This window comes from Odontomachus brunneus, unplaced genomic scaffold, assembly GCF_010583005.1.
Source record: "Odontomachus brunneus isolate Ranch 3 - 2012 unplaced genomic scaffold, Obru_v1 Obru_scaffold_001, whole genome shotgun sequence".
NCBI lineage: Eukaryota > Metazoa > Arthropoda > Insecta > Hymenoptera > Formicidae > Odontomachus > Odontomachus brunneus.
The window spans coordinates 2761098-2784864 of NW_022639451.1; the positions used below are offsets into that span (position 1 = coordinate 2761098).

A 23767-nucleotide genomic window follows, 5' to 3' on the forward strand; every position below is an offset into this window, starting at 1 on the left:
TCTCTCTCTCTCTCTCTCTCTCTCTCTCTCTCTCTCTCTCTCTCTCTCTGAATATAGCTCAAAATTGAACGCGGCACCACGACGAATTTAACTTGGAACCCCTAACTGTTACGGCAAACGTGCACGCGAGTATTCTAATTTTAGAGTGCGGCTGCCTTTTGGATCAACGACTTCGTCCTTTCGACGTTCGCGGAGTGACGATGGCCGCGAGAGAGGAAATATTCGCGATCATTTATTGCCCGTTTCGCAAACACGCGCGCGCAAACAAACGTCCTGGGATATATTGAGAAAGGAAAGGAATACCGTATACAGGGTGTCCGCTAACTCACGGAGAAGCCGCGGTATACAGGTAGATTAGATCAAACTGCACCAAAAATTCCCCCACCATTTTCAATGAACAATGAACAATCATGTAAGATTTTGAGCTGTTAACCCGTTATTGGAAAGATGGAATTTGATGAATTTTATTTTTCCTTTTTTGTTGTATTTTTATAATCTCTCAAAAATTGTGATATATCTCTCATGATTATAATGTGGAATATTGAGATTTAATAAACCAACAGCCAGCAGAAAAAGATTCTCTCTCTCTAAAGATATTATAAAGATTTTATAAAAATTTTATAAAGATATTATAAAGAAATCGAAATGGAATGGGGTTTCTCAAACCCTACTTTACTGATAACACGTTAATCAAAGAAAATTTATGAATGATTACGCGTCATACGTTAGATAAGCTGTGATGGCGATATTTGCCGCTATATGCTTGTATATTAACCTTTAATGGCTTATGTGAAAAACAGCATAAACAGCCCTACATAGGTCTTTCGATTCCGGCCTTTTTATCATATCTTTAAAGTGGTTCAAAAAATCTGCAAAAATTCACGGATATACTTTTAAGTTTCTAGAATAGATATCTGTATTCTCTTTATTGTGCAAAAAACTAAAATATATATCCGAGACCCTTCAACGTGCTGAGAAATTTCTATGAATAGAAACCGTCTGGACTCGGAAATACCCATGTAGGGCCACTAAGGGTTAAGTCAAACTGAATGTCCTCTACAATTTTCCAAATGATCACGCAGATATTTAGTTATTAATTATAGAAGATAAGTACATTATCGCGCGTAACTATACACCAATCTTCTTTAATTCACAACTGAATATGTTCATTTGGAAAATGATAAAGGACTTTTTCGTTCAGTTTGACCTAATCTACCTATACACACCACAGTTTCTGTATAAATTACTGGAGACGAGTGTAGGAAAAACAAAGTGGAAGAAACTTGTATCAGTGTTGGGCATTAATCGATTAAAATTTTCTTTGAAATAATCAGCCAACACACACAAGTAATAAAAAGAAATTAATCATCATATATGTATCATAAATAATTTAATTGAATCTGATGAACTTTATTATTAATTATTATAATACCCCACATCAAATATTAGTTATTATAATACCCCCATCAAATTTGACTAATAATTAATTTCGACTAATAATTAATTTCAGCCGATTAAGTTATTCATGATTTTACGTATGACATTTGATTAATTTTGATTAATGTTTCACCGATTATTTTAATCGACCAATATTTTAATCAACTAATGTCCAGCACTGCTGGGTACTTTGCTTCCGTGAAGTGCATTCGGATCAATTAGAAGATCACTTTGCCTCTTTGGACGCCTACATCGAATCAAATCTACTAGATATTTCAAGAGACACGTCTCAGTGTCTCTCGTCGCGTGGATATTTGGCATAAACGTCACTTATTGTACCAAAATCTCATAAATTGTTCGCATAAAGAAATGCCAGTTTAAACAACCATATTTTATCTTCATATTTTAATTTTATTTCGACGAGGGAGCACATAAATTTGGCGCTATTTCTTGTTTCTTTCTTGTAATTTTATATGGTTGCGAATATTTCTGTGTTAGCGTCTACCATAACCTTTCTTAAACTTCTAGAACTTCAGCTATGTAGTTTAGTGTTTAGTTCTCAATCTACACGAACTATTCGAACTACTTGTGTTCGGCGAAATATTCAATTCGTCCTTTATTTATTCTTAACTAATTGCTCATTAATTAGCTGGGTTATTCTTCCGAAAAAATCGTCCCATTCTCCGAACAAATATTTTGGTAATTATATAAAGAAAATTATACAGTTACAAAGTTCTGAGTTCTCTCATCAGTATTTTGAACTACTTAGGACTCTCATAACTCTTGAGATGTATTACTTTACAGTATCGAAATTTTACATTGAAATAGAAATATCTACAATGAGATCGCAATTAAGGCAAATTTTTATAGCCGTTTTGTTATTGATTTATAACACATTGCTAAATAATCCTTGAAATCTTTCGCCTTGGATGAATTTATTACACACTGAAAATGGGGAATCTGCAAAGATTAGCAAAGACCCCAGCGCAAGGCTAATGCAAATTCAAACCTGATGTAGGGACCTCTGCAAATCTTCGTCTTTGTTTTTAATATATAATGAACTCATCACGTTAGAAAGACGAAAAATTTTAAGAACTATGTAGCTATATATTGTATATATCAATAAGGAAAAATTGCAAAAATTTAGCTTCATTTCTTTTATCAGAAACAATATATACTTTGTGTGATATACGAGTGGAAACTAGTAAAAGTACAAAATAAAAACGTTAAAACTATCAGCAGAAATTGGCTCAATCTACAGCACGTTATTTGTATAACGTGTATTTGCTGACTCTCTAGTGATATACGTAAACAAAAGCTGAGTCAAACCAAACATTAATCATATATAACGCATTTGAAAAGACTGAAGTACGTAAACAAAAATTGCAAACAAAAAAGAATTGCCGCGTGATATATTTAGATTGATAACATAACGAAAACCGCGCGTTTATTGTATGTTTCAATGCAAAATTCCGATGCTTTAAAGTGTGATATCTCTCGGGAACTACATGTGATCCCCACATAGTAGTTTAAAATACAGATGACTCGGAATTGCGCCTTTTATAACATATCTCAAGAGGTATAACCTTTCTTTTGTAATTACCAATATTTTCCATATCAATTTAGATATTTTTTTCTCTCAGTGGATGTAATAAATTATAAAAATAATAATAGTTATGATTGTCCATTAATTATATTTTGAGCGGTGATTAAGATTGCATCGCTGTGTTTATCATCGAATTAATTCTGTCACATTTCGTTATTTCTGCCTTAACCCTTTAAGTATCACTGGTACTGGGACCACTTAGGATCGGGCAGTTGAAACCTTATAAATGTGCTATTTAGAATGTTTTTGACAATATTTCATTAAAAAAAAGTTACTAGAATGTTCCATGAATTGTGCGTCTTAAAGGGTTAATTTCCACGGCCGACACGTATATCGTAATCACGCGTTTCCTCGTGCTCGTCGTCTTTGACGACTTTCGGAAAAGAATTCGAGAAGTTTCTGATCGAGGCGACTTGGCGCTTTAGAGAACGAGGCATGCCCAGGGCGTCCTCTGCATGTGACGCCGCTGCAGAACATTATTTGGGTCGCGTGCGATCGTCGTCATGGCCCGATCGTTTTCCACGAGTGGTTTTCTGGTCACGTCACTCGTTTCCACGAGCGTCGCCGCGTGGTGCCGACTCGGCGATCTTTTATGGAAATAAACGGGGGCGGAAAGGACGTGTAAACGCTTCTGGCTCGAGTCGGGATCGAAGCGCGGAAGTGTGAGTGAGCTTCGTCGCTTTCTCTCTCCTTTTTTCTTTCTCTTTCTCTGTCTCTCTTGCACTTATGCCAACAAAATATTCAGAATATCTTGAACCGTGGAAAAATAATTTCAGAACATCAACATCGTGAGTCACGATTCTGTTGCGAGCGGATTAAAATTCAATTAAAATCCGCCAAGATTTACAATCGAATTAATATTCAGATATTGAAACACGCGCGCGACAAGCCGTTCGAAATTAACGAACAGGTCGTCGAGTGTTTCGCGCATCCCGTCGTCCCGCGCCTCCAATTTACTCCAAGGAACTTCACTTCGCTCGTCTCGCCGGCCTCATCGGCGGTGTTTCCTTGTCGGGGACCTCGAAACCGAATATATACGTCCGTTTGTCAGCCCGTTTATCAAAAATATATCGGATACCCCGCAGACATATCGCAGTGTCAGCGCTATCGACGTTCCTGAAGGCACTGGGCCGCTATCAGGCTACCTTTTGAAATTCATCGCGGCACGACGCGGCGCACTCACGACGTCGTTGTCGACGACGACGACGACGACGACGACGACGAGAACGGTTCCAGAAAGCGACGAGGAGCGCGTGACTCGAATTATCTCGGCCGCGCCACGTGCGATCAGGCAAAGAGAGCAAGTGAGACGGCTGGATATCTCGGGACTAGAACAGCCTCGAGGTTACCTCGACACGTATCAAAGTGTTGACGCTGGGACATCCTTATGCAACGTGTCAGATTGCACTTATTACCGGGGCGCGCGCGCGACAGGGGTTCGCAATTAAACAATCGAATGTACACGAATGCTAGACTATAGGGTAGATCATGTCTAGAGGGCTTCAGGACTATCTTGCTTACGTGCTTCTTTTAGTATTTATCTTGTAAAGGCTGCGCCCTTAAGAGGACTAGAGGGTTAGATTGCCTGAAAGTCGTGCTTGTTTTTTCACAATTTTTTATGACAAACTGAATGAATATGCGAGTGTTATTTTCACGTGTATTTATACAACATATAAAGGGAAGAAAAATATAATTTTAATAATGAATAAATACTCAGTATAAGTGTATGGTATATGTAGTTAAAATATATTTCGGTTTTTTTTTTCAAGTCATTTTTGTAGAGTCATTTTGCAGTAATATCTTGACTCTCAGTGGTTAAATTAAGCTGAATTTTAGGTAGAAAATTTCCATAAGCTTGTCATTATCGGGTGAGCCACTGACAAACTCGTGAAAATATTTAATTTTGAAATATTAATTTTTTTACTATAAAAAACTGAAAATTTTAATAATATTTCATTAGATATTTGCAATTATGTTAACTTTTACTCAATTTCTATTATAGTCATCCGATAGCGATAAGCTTACGGATATTTTCTACCTAAGATTCAGCTTAATTGAACCACCGAGAGTCAAGATATTACTGCAAAATGACGACCTTGAAAAGAAAAACGAAATATATTTTAATTGCATGTACCATAAACTTATACTGAGTATTTAATCATCAAAATTGTATTTTTCTTCTCTTTATATGTTGTATAAATACACGTGAAAATAATACTTTCGCATATTCATTTATCATAAAAAATTGTGAAAAGATAAGCACAATTTTCAGGCAATCTGACCCTCCAATCCCCTCAAGTGGTTCATATAGCACTCGTATTTATTATGTCTTTAATCGTAGGTACTTAATTATGAGCCAGTTTTATCTCATCCGCTCATATACTTGGTCTCAATCACATAAACACTAAAAGAAAGAATATCTAAAAAATAGACCATATTTATACGATAAGTACTAATATAAGAGATTTGTATATATTAATATTAACATATAAAATATTTTTCAAATAAGAAAATATATATTTTTTTTAAATCTTAGCTTTTCATGAAAATAATTGTTAATCTCATTTAAATAAAAGAATTTAGATTTAAAAATGAATATATTACTCTAATATTTACCGAATAAATATTTTTTTATTTTCCAGATATTTTTTTTCTCAATATAGAATGACAAAATAGAAGTACAAAAAAAGTGATCACACACTTTACTCAAAATAATATGCCACGTAAATCAATGTGCCAATATAACAAAACAATTTACATTTTATCAAAAACAAGAAAATTTACCATTATTGTATGATGTAAATTTAATAATTAATTCAATACAGTATATAGAATATTTCAATAAAGAACATACGATTGATTGCTCACTTTTATTGATACATCCCATATTTAGATTCCCGTATTAGATCTCGTATTAAATGTAATTCAGAAAATTCTAGAGTTTCCATCATCAATTGTCAGCATAATCATGAAAGTCTGTCTGGATACACACAGAAAAATATATACATTCAAATAAATATAACTTGTGGTTCGAGTGTTTTATAAGTTTCCATATCCGCAAATGTATCATAAGTTTATCACAAGTACGAAATTTATTCAAAATACATTTTAAATCCTAGCAAGTTTAGCATTCAATCAAGAGTATTAATAAAAAAAATTAATTTAGAAAATTAAATAAAAAAATTTGCTTGTTATATAGAATCGAATTCAATAGAATCAATTTCTTCTCCAATCAGATTGTATAATATTCTTACTGGGAAAGTAAATTTTTCTTTTAAGCACATAATAATGAACTTTTCAAACATTTGCGATGAGTATATTTAAAAATTACTATCAAGAGAATATTTTTTCTTGAAGATTATTATTATATAAAAGAAGGAGAGCAAAAATGAAGCAATCAATCAATTCTCTTAAGATTGATATTTCTCTGTGTATAGTTTCGCCACACGGGCAGGCAGGAAACGAGAAAGGAGTTCTCTGAAATCGATTTGAGTGCGAAAGAAATATCTTTCGATCCGAAAAGCTTCGATTCTCGCTTCTTTCGCGAGGAACACAAAATCGTCGCATTGTCGAGTGCAATCTCTCGGTACAGACCCTGATTCACAAGTCGTGAGCGACGGTCGGATAAGCCAGTCGGGTATTCCCGCGAATGAATCGTCGCAGATGACGAAGAAGAGTCACCTTCGTGCCGCACGTATTGCTTTTATGTGCTTACATGTGCATGCGTGTCAGTCGGCACGTAAGCGCGTAAATCCGCGTGAAAGCCGACGTGTCTCTTGTTCAGTCCCATAAAAAAAAAAGAAAAGTACAGGTAGAAATAAAAAACAGGACGTAAGGCGACCGCGCGTAAATTAACGTATAAGAGCGTAACGGTCGGATTCTCGCGTGATCGAACGAACCCAACGAGGACGACGCGATACCTGAGAGCGCCCCTTTTACATAATTCGCCGACGCAACCTCGGATTGGGCACGCTTAACTAGCAACTCGATTAACCTTTTACAATTTCGCCGACGCGTGCAATTTCACGTGCGATAAACGGCGCGACGAGAGATCGACGTGGGCTTACGCAATGCGTCGGATTCGTCGGCTGTGATTGCGCAAGGGTGGATAAAAGCACGAGGAAGAAGATTTCCCATGCGTCTCCCTCTCTCTCCCCCGCCCTCCTCTCTCTCTCTCTCCCTCTTCTTCGATAATGCGGCTTACTGGCGATGACATCGTCGTTGACGTCGTCTCTCCCGGCTATCGCGAGGAATTCTTCGGAACACGTAGTTCGCGAGCTTGAAGATGCAATGTGATCAAAATGTTGTGAATCGAGTCAATTCGAAAATTCGAAAATTCTCTTAATGTATGCACGATAGAGTTCTTTATCTTCCGGGTTCTCTATCTTGCTGCCTCGAAAAACATGCAATAACACAAAGTCCGCTTCGAAAAACACACGTAATAGCATGAAATATTAAACGACAGTCTCTGAGAGTCTGGAACTATTCGAGAAATTAAGAATATATTATTGAAATGTAAATATTGTCGAAAATTAAATTAAATCACTCAATGAACAATTTGCTTTTTAATTATATACATACACTGAGAGAAAAATTACTTTAAAATCAACAAATATTTTATTGATGGGTCCAGAGTCGAAATTTTGACTCTATGTTGAACCTTGAATTCTACACCGCAGTACACTGAGAGAAAAAAATAGTTGGAATAACTATAATCTCACTATATTTTATAGTTCGTTTTGGCCTCAAACATATATTTATAGTTCATCTAAACATGAAGTTATAGTAGAATAAAAACAGATTTATAGTCACCATCTTATTACTCTATATATATGGTAAAGTATCTTTTGGGAATATAATTACATGTATCTATATTTGCCAAATATTCCAATTATATTGACTATATAAAATAGTTAATTTCTCTTACCATTCAATATTTGCTACCTTACTATAGTTTTTATTTCAAATAATTATAATTCTTGGTAAAAATTTTACACGAGTCAGTTATACTATGCTCATATTGTAAATATTACAAATATTATGGTAATATTTACTATAAAAATTATATTCCTAACTATAATCTTTTTACTATGCCATTATAGTTCCAAATATCATACATTTTTTTCTTAGTGTAGAAGCTAAGATAGCAAAGTAGGTTTAATTCTAATGATATAATTTACTCCTACTTTGACCCTGATGATGTCTGAAATTTCCGCTTTCGCTTTCTTTAGCACCAAAGTAAGTTGTATAATTGCAGGATCTTAGGAAGCAAAGTAGGTTCAGTTGCGAACATCTATTGAAGCTTTAGCTCCTACATAGAATATATTATATAATATTATAAATTTATATTATATATTTTATAGAATATATTATATATTTTATAGAAATATTTAAAAAATTTAATAAATAACAAAACAGAAACGTCAAATAGCATATAAAATATACATTTTATTTGTTGCATATATTTCAGATATTATCAAGGTCAAAGTAGGAGAATTACATCATTAGAATTAAACCTACTTTATTATCTTAGCTCCTACTGCGGTGTAGAATTTAAGGTTCAACATAGGGTCAAAATTTCGATTCGGAAATATCGTCAAAATAGGTTTCATCTAGGTTGTAGATTATTTAAGTAGGCTCAAACTATTTTTAAGAGCGCCAAAATTTTGACAAGATAGAGTTAAAGAGAGAAGTTCAAAAGAGAAGTTAATAAGTATCAAAGTAGGTTTTACCTAAGCTATAAATCGTTTAAGGAGGCGCAAACTATCCTTAAGAACTTCAAAGTAGCATCAAAATTTCGACTCGAGGTGCCATTAACATATTTATTCAAATCTAAATTCTCTTTATTTAAACCAAATATTGTTTACTTAAATCAGGTAAACAATATTTGATTTAAATAAAGAGAGTTTAAATTTAAGTAAATATGTTAATGGTACCCATCAAAGAAATATTTGTTGATTTTAAGATAATATTTTCTTCAGTATAGGAATCATGTCAGACGGGATAACGATTTGTTAAAAATAAAATTAAATCATTTATATAGTTGTTTTTTAATCGTATACGCGAGAATTTGATAGAAATAAAGTTAAATTATTCATATAGCTTGTTTCTTAATTGTATATGCGGCAGTCATTAGACGGGTTGGTGGCAATTTATTAAAAATAGAATTAAATCATTCGACAAATAGTTTGTTTTCTAACACGCGAGAGTCTTTTATTTAGAAAGGATGCCGTTATGACGAATGTAAGCCGGGATATTCATTCACATTTTCGTCGTAGAATCACGATAGCTGTGAAAGATGAAAAGTTCCTCGAGCATGCGTCGAGAATACGCGAAATAAGAATAGTCGAGACGAACGAGAGAGCGAGCGAACAGTCTTTCCTATTCGCGCGACAAATTTTACTCATTCCCGGAACACGCTGCTTTCTCTTGGACGTCGTGAATTGTACGTCAAGCGTCACCGCGAGAAGAAGAGACGGACGGACCGTACCTTTCTAACCCGGACCCGCGTAATCATCGCAGCATCTCGAGGAGGACACGTAGTCACGCTTCCGAACTACTTCCTGGACAAGTGTCTCGCCGGCTCGGTAAGAGTGGGCGATTGCGACACGAAGGAAAGAAGAGAAATTTCACGGGCCGCGATCGCCGGCCAGGATAAAGTCCCCGCTGATTTTAAACGGCCGGAACACGTTTCTTTTTGTTATACAAGGTGTCGGGAAAAGTTACGTCGAACTTCAGGAGTGCGTAGGACAACGAAACGAAAGGAAAGAGAAACTCTTAATAAACACGAGTTCAAAAATCATTCCTTTCGGAATCATGAGACATAATAATCGGTGAAATAATACTTTCTGAATAACACTGAACATCAGCCAAAAATATATAATTTTATTCTTAGCGGAATCCTCTTTCACACATCTATAAGACGGAATATTCTTTTCAATTTATTTTAAGTAAGTACCACGTGCTGCGGAAGTTTGGCGTCGACTCTCTTAACATCTTATACACCTTGTGTGTTGTTATAACGTCACGATATGTAGAACGTCACGCTATTGTAGCGTGAATTCGAAGCACACTGTATGCCAGACCGCGCGTGTGTGCATAATACGCTGCTGATCGTTGTTGTTACTTGGAATCTCGAGGCGGAAATATAACACTCAACGCGTACGGAGCCACTACACGTATACAGGATGAACAGCCAGAACAGAATTTCCGAAGTTCTCGTGAAGACATAGTATACGGATTGAAGTGAACATAAAAGTCATTTTGTGATATTCGCAATAATTAATGAGATATTAATTAAAGAAGATTTGTGAGTGATCACGCGAGATATGGTAAATGAGCTGTAGTGGCGACGTCTGCTTGTCGTGTACTTGTACATTAAGCTAAACAAAAAATTTCTACCATTTTCCTAATAACTATGTAGATTTTTTATTATTAATTAAGAAAAAATTGGCGGATGGCTGCTCGCGATAATATATTAATGTTTTCTAATTAATAACTAAAAATCTATAAAGTTATTAGGAAAATGGTGGAGGACTTTTTTATTCAGTTTGACTTACAAACAGACAATGACAGATGTCGCCACCACAGCCCATACCTGGCGTGATCATTCATAAATCTTCTTTAATTAATATCTTACTAATTATTGCGAATATTGCAAAACAATATAGGACTTTTGTGTTCACCGTAACACGTACTATGCTTCCACGAGAGCTTTGTAGGTTGTCTGGGGTACTCTGTATATGCACGCACACACACACACACATACATATATTTTTTAGAAATCCATATGCCATAAGTAGTGGCAGGAATATCACGTCAGCCATTATTCCCAGCCACGCTTATCACTACTATAAAAAGAGCAGGCTATAAATACGGTGTAGATAATGAAATACGACGTGGTTCTTGTCTCGCGCAGCGCGGCGCGATTCGCATCGTTATAGGCGCGTATATCGAGATGCGATATACACAGAGACCGCACATGTTTACTCTTAAATATATACGCATATTTTAATAGAGAACCGCACGCAAAACCCGGCAAAATCGAAATGTACATTTATGCAAACATCCGCGGCTCGTTTATCGCCACGATAAAACGTGCTTCAATCTTAATCCCGCTTTTCCGTTTTCCTATCGACACGCACGCGCAATCACGTTTACAACATCCGCGACTCGACGGCGCGCGTTATCCACCTTATCGTCACCTTTATACGTAATTAACGTGTTGATCGCCACGCAGAGGGGATCAGCGATGAGCGATGCTGTGATACCGCCACGTAAAGTTAATTTAGATAAACCCAGTGAGGCAATAATTATTATCGCTTTGAATATCCCCGAAATCAAAGACTATAAAGCGGATACTCCACACGGAGAAAAATGTCATTCCACTGCTAGAAAAAGCTAAAAAAAGCGAAGATTACTCAGTTTTTACTTTCAGTTTTTTTTAAAGTTGTCTTCACCAAAAAATATTTTCTTCATAATAGTTCTGCAATGTACTAATATAAAATTTTAGAAAAGCTCGTTATAACGCACTTACAAAATGACTCAGATTTTCAAAGCTATTCCACATAGGGAAAAGGCAACACCGCCATGAGACAACCGTTTCTGTACCATATATAATTCCTGTTGAATAAATTTGTCTGCTATTGTTATGCTTCGAAAATATTCAAGATCGTAATGGTTATTGCCTCACACTGTACGAGACGTAGAAAAGTTAACCGATTAAATATACGACTCACAGCGAGTTAATGACACGAGCCGACCGATGTATACATATATGTGCGTCACGTGTTGCATTTATTTATCGTATCGCTGATATTATACCGCTGGACTCGAACTCTAGTCGAACTTTGAAATAATCAATGAGAATCAGAGCGGCAGTCAATCGTTGTCGAGTAAACACCGCGGAGAAGAGAAGATAAGATAGAAGACCAAGATGTTTCAAGATTTTCCTTTTTCTCTTTCTTTCTAACGCGAGCGATACGAGATTAAACGGGTTAACCCGGCCGCGGGACACTTTGGTGACCGGATGATAAGAATTTGGCATACCGATGTCTACGACGTAGTAGCGCGCGCGCGCGTGTGTATCCCCGACCGCTCTCTGTGTCACAATCGCCGTCGTTTCGGGACGCGACATGATTGCCGTCCTCGTCGCGACAGGTCGTTGCGTCACCGCGCTGATTCGACAACACGGAAAACCTTTCTCTGCGACGGCCTAAATATCGCGCGCCCCGCGGTTTCTCGTGCTCTGATTTCGGAGCGCGTGTTCTTCCGGCCGCCTCTTGGCAGCCGTGAAAAGCGCCCAGGTCGCGCGAATCGAGAGTCAACGCGAAGGAAGAGGGTAGACTCGATTCTACACGGAGAGAGTGTATATTGTTCTTTTTTACGGTTCTAATATTGTACCTTAATTTTTTTATACAGTCCGAACGTTTCGGCCAGACTTTGAGATTTTATAGAAAATTTAATTCTGAAAAAAGAGTTTCCTATAAACATGTAGATCGAACAATTTTTCCTTAAAAATGTAGACATTCCTAGATAACATGAGTATGGGTAATGTTTAGTTACGCAGTAAGTGTTCAGAACTCCGTACTACTCTTGAGAGATTGTAATTACTATTAGAATTAAATAAACTCTTAAAATAAAGAGTATTTTTAAAAAGCTCTATTATCGGTAGCTAAAAAAAATACTTTTTTGTATATTTGAAATTGGTTATCTTAAAACCTATGGAACGTATTAATAACAATCATTTTGATCTTATTTGCAAAATAATTTAAATCTCTACAAATTTTGTTTTAGTATTTTTTGTTAAAAAAACGTATATTTTCCCAGATATTTGCAAAAATATATAAAAAAACCGTGATTTCAGAAGTTTTTGGACGCTAACTTTTTAAGGCAGTATTTTTCAAACAATATTTATTAAAACTTTTTGTTCAGAATTAAGTTTCCTATAAAATGTCAAAGTCTGGCTAGAATGTTACAAAGCCCACCCTGTATATTACATATAATTATTTATTTTATATAAATTATATTATTATATTATATATCTCATATAATTATATATATATATATATATATATATATATATATATATATTACTATAATTATTAAATATTTTTTATAATATATTTTAATATTATAATTCTCTCTCTCTTTCATATAAATTCTTTTTTACCGTGTATTTAGTAGTATAGGAATAAATTTAAAAAATAGGATTTTATTCTTAGCGAATATCCTCTTATATACGACCTGAAGAGAATTCCTCTAAAATGAAAAGAAAGCTATTTTAACAAAAAAAAAGAACACTAATTTAAAATATTATTTTCTGTAATTTCATATTCCAAGCATAAATTCTTATCAAAAGAGTATTCTTATTCTACTGAAGTAAACTATTAACTGGAAATCTACTAGATATTATTCTAATTTTTTTTCTTTTAAATCAAGAGAAATATGTTTACTTGAAGCAGAATACGCTCTTGCTAAAAGAAATTTTTATTAAGAACAAGTATTGCATTTCTAGTGAAAAGGAATAATATTGTATCTGAAATATTTTCCTTTAAATTTTAGAAAAATCCTCTCTCTTGAAGTCATGTATAAGAGGATTCCGTTAAAGATGAGATTATATAATTTCGACTGCACATATATATGAAATGAAAGGATAATAAATTACTGCAGAATGTCGAGCTGCCCTCCGCTTGCAACGTTCTATGGTAATTTTTACTATAAAATTTTCTCCATGTACTTTCTAAATACGCTCGGATCCACTTATTAATCGGATTCTTCCTTCATTCGCATCGCTCCGCCGTCGTTTTCTCAGAAAAACGGAGTCATTCGCACGCGAACGTTGTGAAAGAACGCCAAACGATCGCGGGACCAGACAGACACAGGTACGAGGACGGACACAAAGAAATGAAATGCCAAGTGTCCACCTGTGTTGCTCAATGCTTCACCGCGATCGGCGCGAAAGCGCTTATTATGGAGCCGATCGCGCGCATAAAACGAGTTCATGACTCACCCTGGAGACCTTCTTCTTCGTGTAAACTTCGTCATCCTCCGAGGCCGTGGCGAAGTTCAAATTGCCTTCGCTGTACGCGGCCCCGATGCTCATCCTGTAGATCTCGTCCTTGCAGGATCTACCGTCCAAACTGAAAAGTGAACGAAATTGATCGATTGGATGGAATTAATCACATGCCATGCACGCAAAAAATATTCATGTCGAAATAACTAAAGTTAATCTATTCTTCCTATTCGCACGCTTTGGCAGAAGTTCAGAAAATTTTTCGTTTCAAGAAAAATTTCGATGTTCTTTTAATCTCTTGTTTGTGTACGACAATTAAGTTCAATAGGGCGTATAAGAAAATTAAGTTCAATAGGGCGATCATAAAGCTGTCCCACATTATTGAACGTGTTTTTCATCTAATTTACTTAACTTTTCAGAACATAAATTACTCATATTATATAATTACATTAATCCCTTTTGATAATTAAAAGAAATCTACATCATATATAAGATTGTATTTCAACCCCATTAATTCTTCATCATTGACCAAATTTTGTATTAAGTTGGTGCTAAAGGTTTATTGTGTTTATCAAATGAAATAGAAAAGGAAATTACTCAATTTCAAAGAATTATTTTTACACGGAAAGAATATTATTTTCTTTCATATAAGTTCTTTCTAATATTACCATGTTTCTAGTAGTAAAGGATTCAATAGGATCTATCAAAGAACATAGTTAATATTTAACATACATAATTTCACTCGAAACATAACCAATTTTTTAATAGCATATCTCAGTTCCTGAAAAATAAATAATACATACGAAATGAAAGAGTAATCAATTATTGTAGAATGTCAGTATCTCTATTATAAATATCTGTTACAAAAAATTCTACAGTATAATTTTGACTATAAAATTCTTGCCACGTATACGAGTAAAATGAACAACCAATTGATTTGGTATTTTTTAGACATCTAACAAGAACTTGCTATTTTCCTTCTACGAAAATATTCCTTTCTACGAAAATTTAATAGAAAAATGACAAATCCATTGCAACATTGTTAACAGTGGAATCTTTACATCAGTTTACCGACGTTGTTTAATATTCATTCGACTCGTTTGCAAAAAAATTCGCACAACGGAATTATATAACCCTGAGATTCAGTTTTTCACCCGATCCTTTTTCAGTGCACAACCAGCGAGAAAACCAACATGTTTGACTCTTCGTGTTCCTCTAATTAGTGTTAACTCTCTCTTTCTCTCTATTGTTTCCCCGCGAGACTCCTAGCTAAACTCCACGCTAATTACCGAGCGAAATGAGACGCTTTTCTCTCTTCTGCTGTCGCGTTTGTGGCAGAAAGACATACATCCCCCCCCCCTCTCTCTCTCTCTCTCTCAAAGAAGAAGTCAGGTTCGCCGCGGGTATTATCATTCCTCATCATAGGGTTAAACGCATCCCGCGCGCGGCTCTAGTCGCATACCCGCGCTGCCACTTACGTAAGACGCGTCGACACGAATGTTTCAGTCAATAACCCCGCGTGTTCCCTGCCCCGTTATAGATTTTCCGCTGTAAATAGAGTGAACGGGAAAAGCACGAGGCGCCGCGCATTATTGATAAGCCCGGCAATGTCGTTGCTTATGAAAGTTGCACGGCGACACCGTTTCCCTCGCCGTGCGGCACCGACGGCTCGCTCAGGGGTTGTCGGTGCTCCACGTGAATTTTTAACGTCCGCGCGGAGGGCGAGGGGAGTTAAAGGGAACCACGCTGCAGTCTTTCCCGCTGGTCTGTGGCACAGATACGCCGCAATTTCTCCGAGACAGTCGGAAGGTCGCCAGCATCGGTGATCCGCTTAATAAGCTATCAGCAATTGGGTCTCATTCGACCGGTAATAATTGATGCGCTGTTCGAGAAGGTAGAGCTAAGCGATCGCGGTCGAGCGCCGTTGTGTTATCACGCGTCATTGGTTCCTTCCTGCGACAACGTCGACCACTACATCGCGCGCATCGCGCTACAAACTTTTAAGCCGAGACATTGCGCATCAAGATTGCGATCCCCGAGACGAAATTTTGATCCTACTTTCAGCCTTACTCTTTCCAACATTTATTTTGATACTCTGAAACCTATATCAACCTCTTTTGAGTCTATTTAACCTATCCAAATCGAATTCCATTAATAATTCCGTTGTGCGAATTTTTTTGCAAACGAGTCGAATGAATATTAAACAACGTCGGTAAGCTGATGTAAAGATTCCACTGTTAGCAATGTTGCAATGGATTTGTCATTTTTCTATTAAATTTTCGTAGAAAGGAATATCAGAAGGAAAATAGCAAGTTCTTGTTAGATGTCTAAAAAATACCAAATCAATTGGTTGTTCATTTTACTCGTAAACGTTTTACGTGGCAAGAATTTTATAGTCAAAATTATACTGTAGAATTTTTCGTAACAGATATTTGTAATAGAGATACTGACATTCTACGATAATTCATTTCCTCCTTCTACAATAATTGATTGATCTCCTATTTCTAGTTTTCCTATTTTCACTATTCCGTTCAAGATCTACTTTCATATTCTGGAACCTATAATACTTATTTTGAAACTGAAGAAAGTAAAAAGGGAAATTTGGGATATTATTAGAGTCAAAATAAAAGAATTGTATCATTAGAATTAAACCTACTTTATTAACTTAGCTTCTATTGCATTGTTTTCAAGGTTTAACAAAGAATTCAAGGTTTAACAAAGAGACAAAGTTTTTTCGAATCGGATTAAGCCGAGAGATTCGAATCTGTTTGACTTTTGAGATGTAATATATAAATGGATCGAATTTGGACTCACGTTTGCACGACAGTTGCATCACACCAGTTTCTATTTCTAATAAAATTTACTTATTTATTTAATGCGCATCTTCAAACCATTTGAACCTCTCAATCTGACGTATTGCGCTCATTACTGACTTCATCCTATTTTTAATTATCCTAATTTTGAATTATTTACAAATTAATGGAATGAGGACTTCCGGTTTAAAAGTCGGTGCGGAAATATGAGGTTTAAAGGTACGTGAGTTGTTCAAAAAGTACGTGGCGTAATACAGAAATAGCGCGAATTTGGCAAAGTCTTTATTACCGTGTTTCAGAGCTATTAGCCTTTATTAGATTAAGTATAGCAGTACAGAGTGTCGGCTAGTCTTTATTTGACAGTGCGCCAAAGTGAACGACACGAGGGTCTATGTGCGTTCGTTGTTTTGACTGTTCTCTTGTTTTTGGAGCGAAGTAATAAACACAGGTTTCACCGACGCTTATAAATCGGTACTAAAAGTCCTTCAGATTGCGGTGAAATCATGTCAAAAGATGCGAGAAACAATGAGACTGTTCAGTTCAGTCTTTGTTGGTGCGGCCCATCGCAGTGTTCACTTTGGCGCACTATTAAACAAAGACTAATCAACGAATCTATATTTAATATTTAAAAATTAACAAATATTTATTAGATGTACCATCAATACATATTTACTCAAATCAAAATTCTCTTCATTTAAACCGAGTATTGTTTACTTAAACCGAGTAAACAATACTCGGTTTAAATGAAGAGAATTGTTATTTAAGTAAATATGTTGATGGTACAACCACAATAATCCTAATAAATATTTGTTAATTTTTAGATTTTTTTCAGTGTAAAGTGTCCAAAATGTGTGTCATGTGAGGATTAAGTTAAGTTCATAAACGCGACCAACGCAATCTATCAATTACCTCAAGTGACAATGTGAAAACAACGTCGTCATCTGTAGCATCTTCTGGCATCACGGTGCAACTCACAGCGACGCAATAGTTGTTAAAATAATGTTTAATGCGTTCAAGTAGAGTCAGACTCGCGGGTGAAATTTCTGTGAAACACACCGAAGGACAAATCGGCTTTTCTCCCACGACGATTGGTGCTCGCTGTGCGCGTCAGTCATCGGAAACTCGTGTCCCCAGATAAAAGACGGACGCGTGCTTGGTGAAGAATTAATCAAACGGGCGACTCGCTCTGGAGGTACAACGCGATTCTATTTTACCCGTCGACTTTACTATTTTGGTTCGCCGATATTTCTCGACGGTTTCTCACTCGTGTTCCGATCCGTTCCCGTGATTCCGCGCGACGATATTGCGACAGAATGGGATCACCGTTGTGTTACTGAACGCACTCGCTCGTGCGGGAGTTCAAGGACGAGTCCGTCGATATTGCTCGTGAACCGAACACTGCGACGCGAGATTGATCTCCGTCGCAAAGAATAGCACGAGACTTCCTCGCGAAACTCGCGACGGATAACAGGAGCAAACCGTCAAGAAGGGGGAAAGAGAGTCACGATAAACAATATCCAAATAAGATCCTCAAATATAAATGCCTTGCTATTTTAGGGCATTTCACTGAACTCTTGAAAGCTTAAAATCGACGTGATACGATTAAAGCCTAGAATCCGAGCAGAAGATGTGAGAAGTAAGCGAGATAAAAAAGCGCAAATAAATTTCCATGTCACTGTCGTGTCATCACGTGAGACAATCAATTTATAGAGACTTTGCAATTCTTTTAATTACATTTATGAAGCAAATATTTTGTACTGAATTTTAACCATTACATTTGCACAGATTAATCTAAATTTTTTGTTATATTGTGGCAGCAACAATATAATTTTTTTAAAAGTTACATTTTTTTCATATTGTATTTTATATAAAATACTGTTTTGAGTAAATTCTAATCATTTTTCTCGTATTTCTACTTCTTATCATTGTATACGGAGAAAAGTTTGACTGAATTAACCTGACAATGAACGAACAAAATTTCTAATCCCTGTGAAATAAATTCGGTTATAAGAATCAAAAGTTCTGTTTTTTCCGATCGAAACATGTTTGTTCATTATTACACATTAAAAATCATTTTGTATTCGTGTTGAAATCGATCCAAGTACAAATTCTTGTTAATTTTTTAATATACTAAACACAATAAAAAACATTTTTTATATTGAAATGAATTTTTGTGTAGAAATTCTTGTGTTAAATTTTTGACATATTTTAACGTATTTCTTCTTATCTCGAATCCTTTAAAGCGAATTTTGATTACTCTCCTATTGGTTTAGACAAATAAAAGTGCTATTCAACGATCCAAAAAAAAACGCAAGATTGAACGTACAACTTACACTTTTTAGGTCAAAATCGGTCTATTCTACTCGTCGTCCACTCCACACATCCGTCGATCTGACAAGTAACACTACCCAAGTGCCACACGCCGATCTTCTTGAAACTTTACACACATGTAGTACATCGAAAAACATTAGACACGTATTTTTTTATTTTGGCTAACAAGGCATTTTAAAGTTAGAAAACGCATTCGAGAATTTAACACTTTATAACACAATGATAACTAACGCTACTCCTGAGCGTCATTCTTTTACAACTTTTACGACATTATTATAATTTCATTGTCTGAATGTTTCTGAAATCGCTAATTATGATTTTGACATTAGTTTGTAATCATAATCATGAGTCTAAAAAACTTCTTCGAAACTGACTTTGAATAAAGTCTTTGAAATGTCTGCGATTTCGGTCCGCCATTTTGAATCTCGCAAAACTAATATCAAAATCATAATTAGCGACTTCAGAAACATTCGGACAATGAAATTATAACAGAGTAATGTCGTAAAAGCTGTAAAAGAATGATATTCAGGAGTAGCGTTAGTTATCATTGTGCTATAAAATGTTAAATTTTCGAATGCATTTTCTAACTTTAAAATGCCTTGTTAGCCAAAATAAAAAAATACGTGTCTAATATTTTTCGATTTACTACATGTGTGCAAAGTTTCAAGAAGATCGGCGTGTGGCACTTGGGTAGTGTTACTTGTGAGTGGGAACGCGAAAAAAGAGACGCGAGAGCTATAGTTATCCCGCGATAACGTGCGAAATTACATGAACACCGCCGGCAGCATTTTCGTATCGCTTCGTCTCTTACGACGACGACGACGACGACGACGACGACGACGACGACGACGACGACGACGACGACGACGACGACGACGGTGGTCGGCGCAGTTACGTTAAGACGGATTATACGACGAGCACCTCGTGTACATGCACGTGGTTGACATTTTCCGGCATGTGACTACAGCCGTTCCATACTCGCTCTGCCGCCTCCCGTCCCGTCGCTTCGGCCCTCACCCCGCTGCCGCCCCCGCGAGCGCACCGCTCTCTTTCACATGCGTCGCTCGCAACGGCACAGACACCTGTGCGTGCACCTGCAGCTGCGCGTACTACGTGCTCCCTCGTGACGTCGGGCCGAGGATGTTGCACGACGTGCCACCGTGTAACGTGGCGCGTCGCGGACGCACAAATGAACGAATGAGGTGCGCTACGAGCCGCGTGATTAACACGTGATCGGCATTCGAAGGGAAATATCGACGGCGAGCCGATATCAAAGCTGAAATCCAATAACAGCGCGAGAAAATCGTATTCGCGGGCGGAAAAGTATCACCCTACACTGAGAGAAAAATTATATTAAAATTAACAAATATTTCTTTGATGGGTGCCATTAACATATTTACTTAAGTCTACATTCTCTTTATTTAAATAAAATATTATTTACCTGATTTAAACAATATTTGATTTAAATAAAGAGAATATAGATTTAAGTAAATATGTTAATGGCACCCATCAAGGAAATATTTGTTGATTTTAATATAATTTTTCTCTCAGTGTAGAAAGCTAAGAAAAGCGATCGCTTAATTTAGATTCTCTCTTTTAAGTAAGGATATTTTCGACATAGAATCTTTTCCTGATCTTCAGCTATACCCATCGCAAATTTGAGAAAAGCTCATTATCCTATATCCAAAAAAAGAAAAAAATTTATTCTCTACAAGTTTGTCATAAAACACTATCCGAGAAAAAATTCGTCTAATCTATGTAGTAAGAAAACCGCATTTTTGTCCTATCATTTTATATTCTCGATTAAAATATTAACCTTATCAATATTTAGAATTTTTAGTAAATTTAATGCTTATGATAGGTTTGCGAATACATAAACGTATAAAGTACTTAAAACAGGTAATATTTATTTAAATGCAGAAAATTTTTCGTCGATTAATACCCATTACAGGCAAATAGTATAATTATTTGTAATAAATATTTATGATAAGTATTGCCTCTTTGTGCTATTTCTTTTATGTATAAATAAGCTCAACTTATTATATCATCGATTAAAACAAAACAAAGTCCATAGACAAGTTTTGCGCCTTAAATGTGTTACATTTAAAAATATTTTATTACTTATGAGGCTACTCCTAACATTTCGACGGTGTCGTTAACATCATTTCGCATCAAGCGACAACACACCTACATACGGTACACGCACACAAAACCCAGACAGACAGATGCAGAGACGCGAAGTCCGCGAAGTGCGATAGTGCGTCGCTCTTCTCACGCTCCCGCGCACGCACGAGCGTGCATCCCACGCGATATCAGGATGGAACGTCGACGAGATTTCGTAACGAGACGCCGGATTACTCGCATTAACGAGCCGCGGTAATTACACGGAGCCGCCCATCGTCCGTAGAAGAGCATCCGGAATCTTCTGGCGACGCGCGACCGACGGTGTCGGCCGTGACGCAACTGCGTGCGACGCACACGTGGAGGCTCGATTTCGAGGCCCTTTTCTCCGAAGCTTTACTTGTACACCCCCGCGGTACCTTCAGGTGATGCTACCCACGTAGGGCCGCGCGGTCGTGTGCGCTTCTCTGTCGCTTGGGATTTACCTTGGCGCAGTGTGACGTGCATTAATTACGCCCTGTGCGCCAGCGTGATTGCGTGCTTGCTTTACATGTATATAGGTGGAATTCATGTAAAAGAGAACAAATTTTTCTCTTGAGTGTATAATGAGTATGATAATGAGCTCTTTTAAAATTTGTAATAAATATACTTTAAGATTATATGTTATATAAATATATAATTAAATTATATATTAAACATTTATTTTTTGTTAAAGATAACCATTATTCAAAAGAAAGTTAACTGACGATCTTAGCAGTATATTGTACGAAAAAAACAATATTTGAAAAAGCATATTTATTCGCGATGGGTACTAATAACATATTTATTTAAATTTAAATTCTTTGGTTTAAATGGAACAAGTAGTAGCTTTCCTGCTTTCATGAAAAGTGTCGATTTTTTTATTTGAAAGAATTTTTATCAATGTAAAAAAAAATATACATATAAAGAGAGAGAGAGAGGTTTGCAAGCCGTCGGTACTCGATCATCTTAACGAGATCACGAAGCGAAATGTTCGCACTCAACGTTGATCCGTGACAGCATTTGGGCGTTTCCTTTCTTTCCTGATGGCGATTATCTTAATAACAATCTAATATCGAAGAAATGTTGAGTATTTCTTTCATTTACTCTCGCTGATAAATATCTCTTGCTCTGTTGTTTCAAACGACGTCGCCAGACCAAATGTATTGAACAGAATGAATGGCCACTTCGCGGACTGCGTATTCGCAGAAACATTAACATACATGCATGTATTTACAAACGGATTAGCGCACGTGCACGCAGAAAAATGTCATTCTACACTAAAAGAGAAAATATCTAAGAAAAAAGAGATATTTATTCAATGGATACTAAGAATTCATACTTGTACCAATACATATACATAGTTTTACATTGATAACAAAATTCTTCTAAATGAGGAAGTATATATTCTCCTAAAACACCGTCGTTTTTCATGAAACAGGAAAGCTATTATTTGTTCCATTTAAACAGAAGAATGTAGATTTAAGTAAATATGTTATTAGTATCCATTAGAGATGTGTGAACTATTCGAATTCGAATCCCTATGATTCGAATCCGGATAATTCGAAAATTTTGAATCGAAAAGATTCGGATACGAATTACGCAGATTAGCATTAACAAAGAACTATTAGAGACATCCAGTCTTACCAGGAATTAGCATGACTTGAAGTTTGCTATACATTAAGATTTTTTTCAAAAATATTAAAAGAAGATAATGGCTTTTAGATGAACTCTTACCGACAACTGTCGGATCGATATGTATCGTTGTGCAGCTTTCAAGGCTGGAATTATATTCTATATACGTTTACTGATTATATATCATATATTTTTTACCTTAAAATGAATTGATATCACATGATCAATGTTATCTCTCTCATACTGAAATTACTATTTTCATGTTGAATTCAATGATTATGTTAATTAAAAATTCTTTCAACGATTCAATTCGGGTGAAATTTCATCGATTCGATTCGAATTTAAAATCAAAATCTGAGATTCGATTCAATTCGATATTAAAAACCTTTGATTCGCACATCTCTAGTATCCATCGAATAAATATTCTTTTTACTTTTCAGATATTCTCTTTTTCCAACAGTATAAAAAATATATTTTTGATAATATATAATCTTAAAATCTTAAAATATATACTCATCACAAATTTCGAATGAGCTCATTATTATATACTCAAGAGAAAAATTTGTTCTCTTCACATAAATTTCATAAAACTTTGTCGAAGAAAAAGTTGACTCCTATGTAGTAAACAAACCAAAATTTTTTTTTTGTTTTAACTTAATACGCGGAATATCGTTAACTCGGTTTAAGTAAACAATATTCGGTTTAAATAAAAAGAATCTTGATTTAAGTAAATATCTTAATGCTACGCCCCCCCCCCCAATAAGTATTTTATTAATTTTTAAATATTTTTTT

General features: G+C 35.8%; 1 protein-coding gene across 3 annotated transcripts in view; it reads right to left on the reverse strand.

Annotated features, from left to right (window-relative positions):
- Positions 1 to 23767, reverse strand: part of LOC116853978 (hairy/enhancer-of-split related with YRPW motif protein 1-like) — a 100475-nt gene that overhangs the window by 35221 nt on the left and 41487 nt on the right. For 2 of the 3 annotated variants that reach the window (XM_032835394.1, XM_032835412.1), the window contains exon 2: positions 14055 to 14184. In XM_032835394.1, coding sequence (XP_032691285.1) covers positions 14055 to 14184 — 130 coding nt within the window. Of the gene's footprint in view, positions 1 to 14054; positions 14185 to 17779; positions 19303 to 23767 lie in introns of those variants that run through there. The other variant, XM_032835403.1, reaches the window with a different exon arrangement.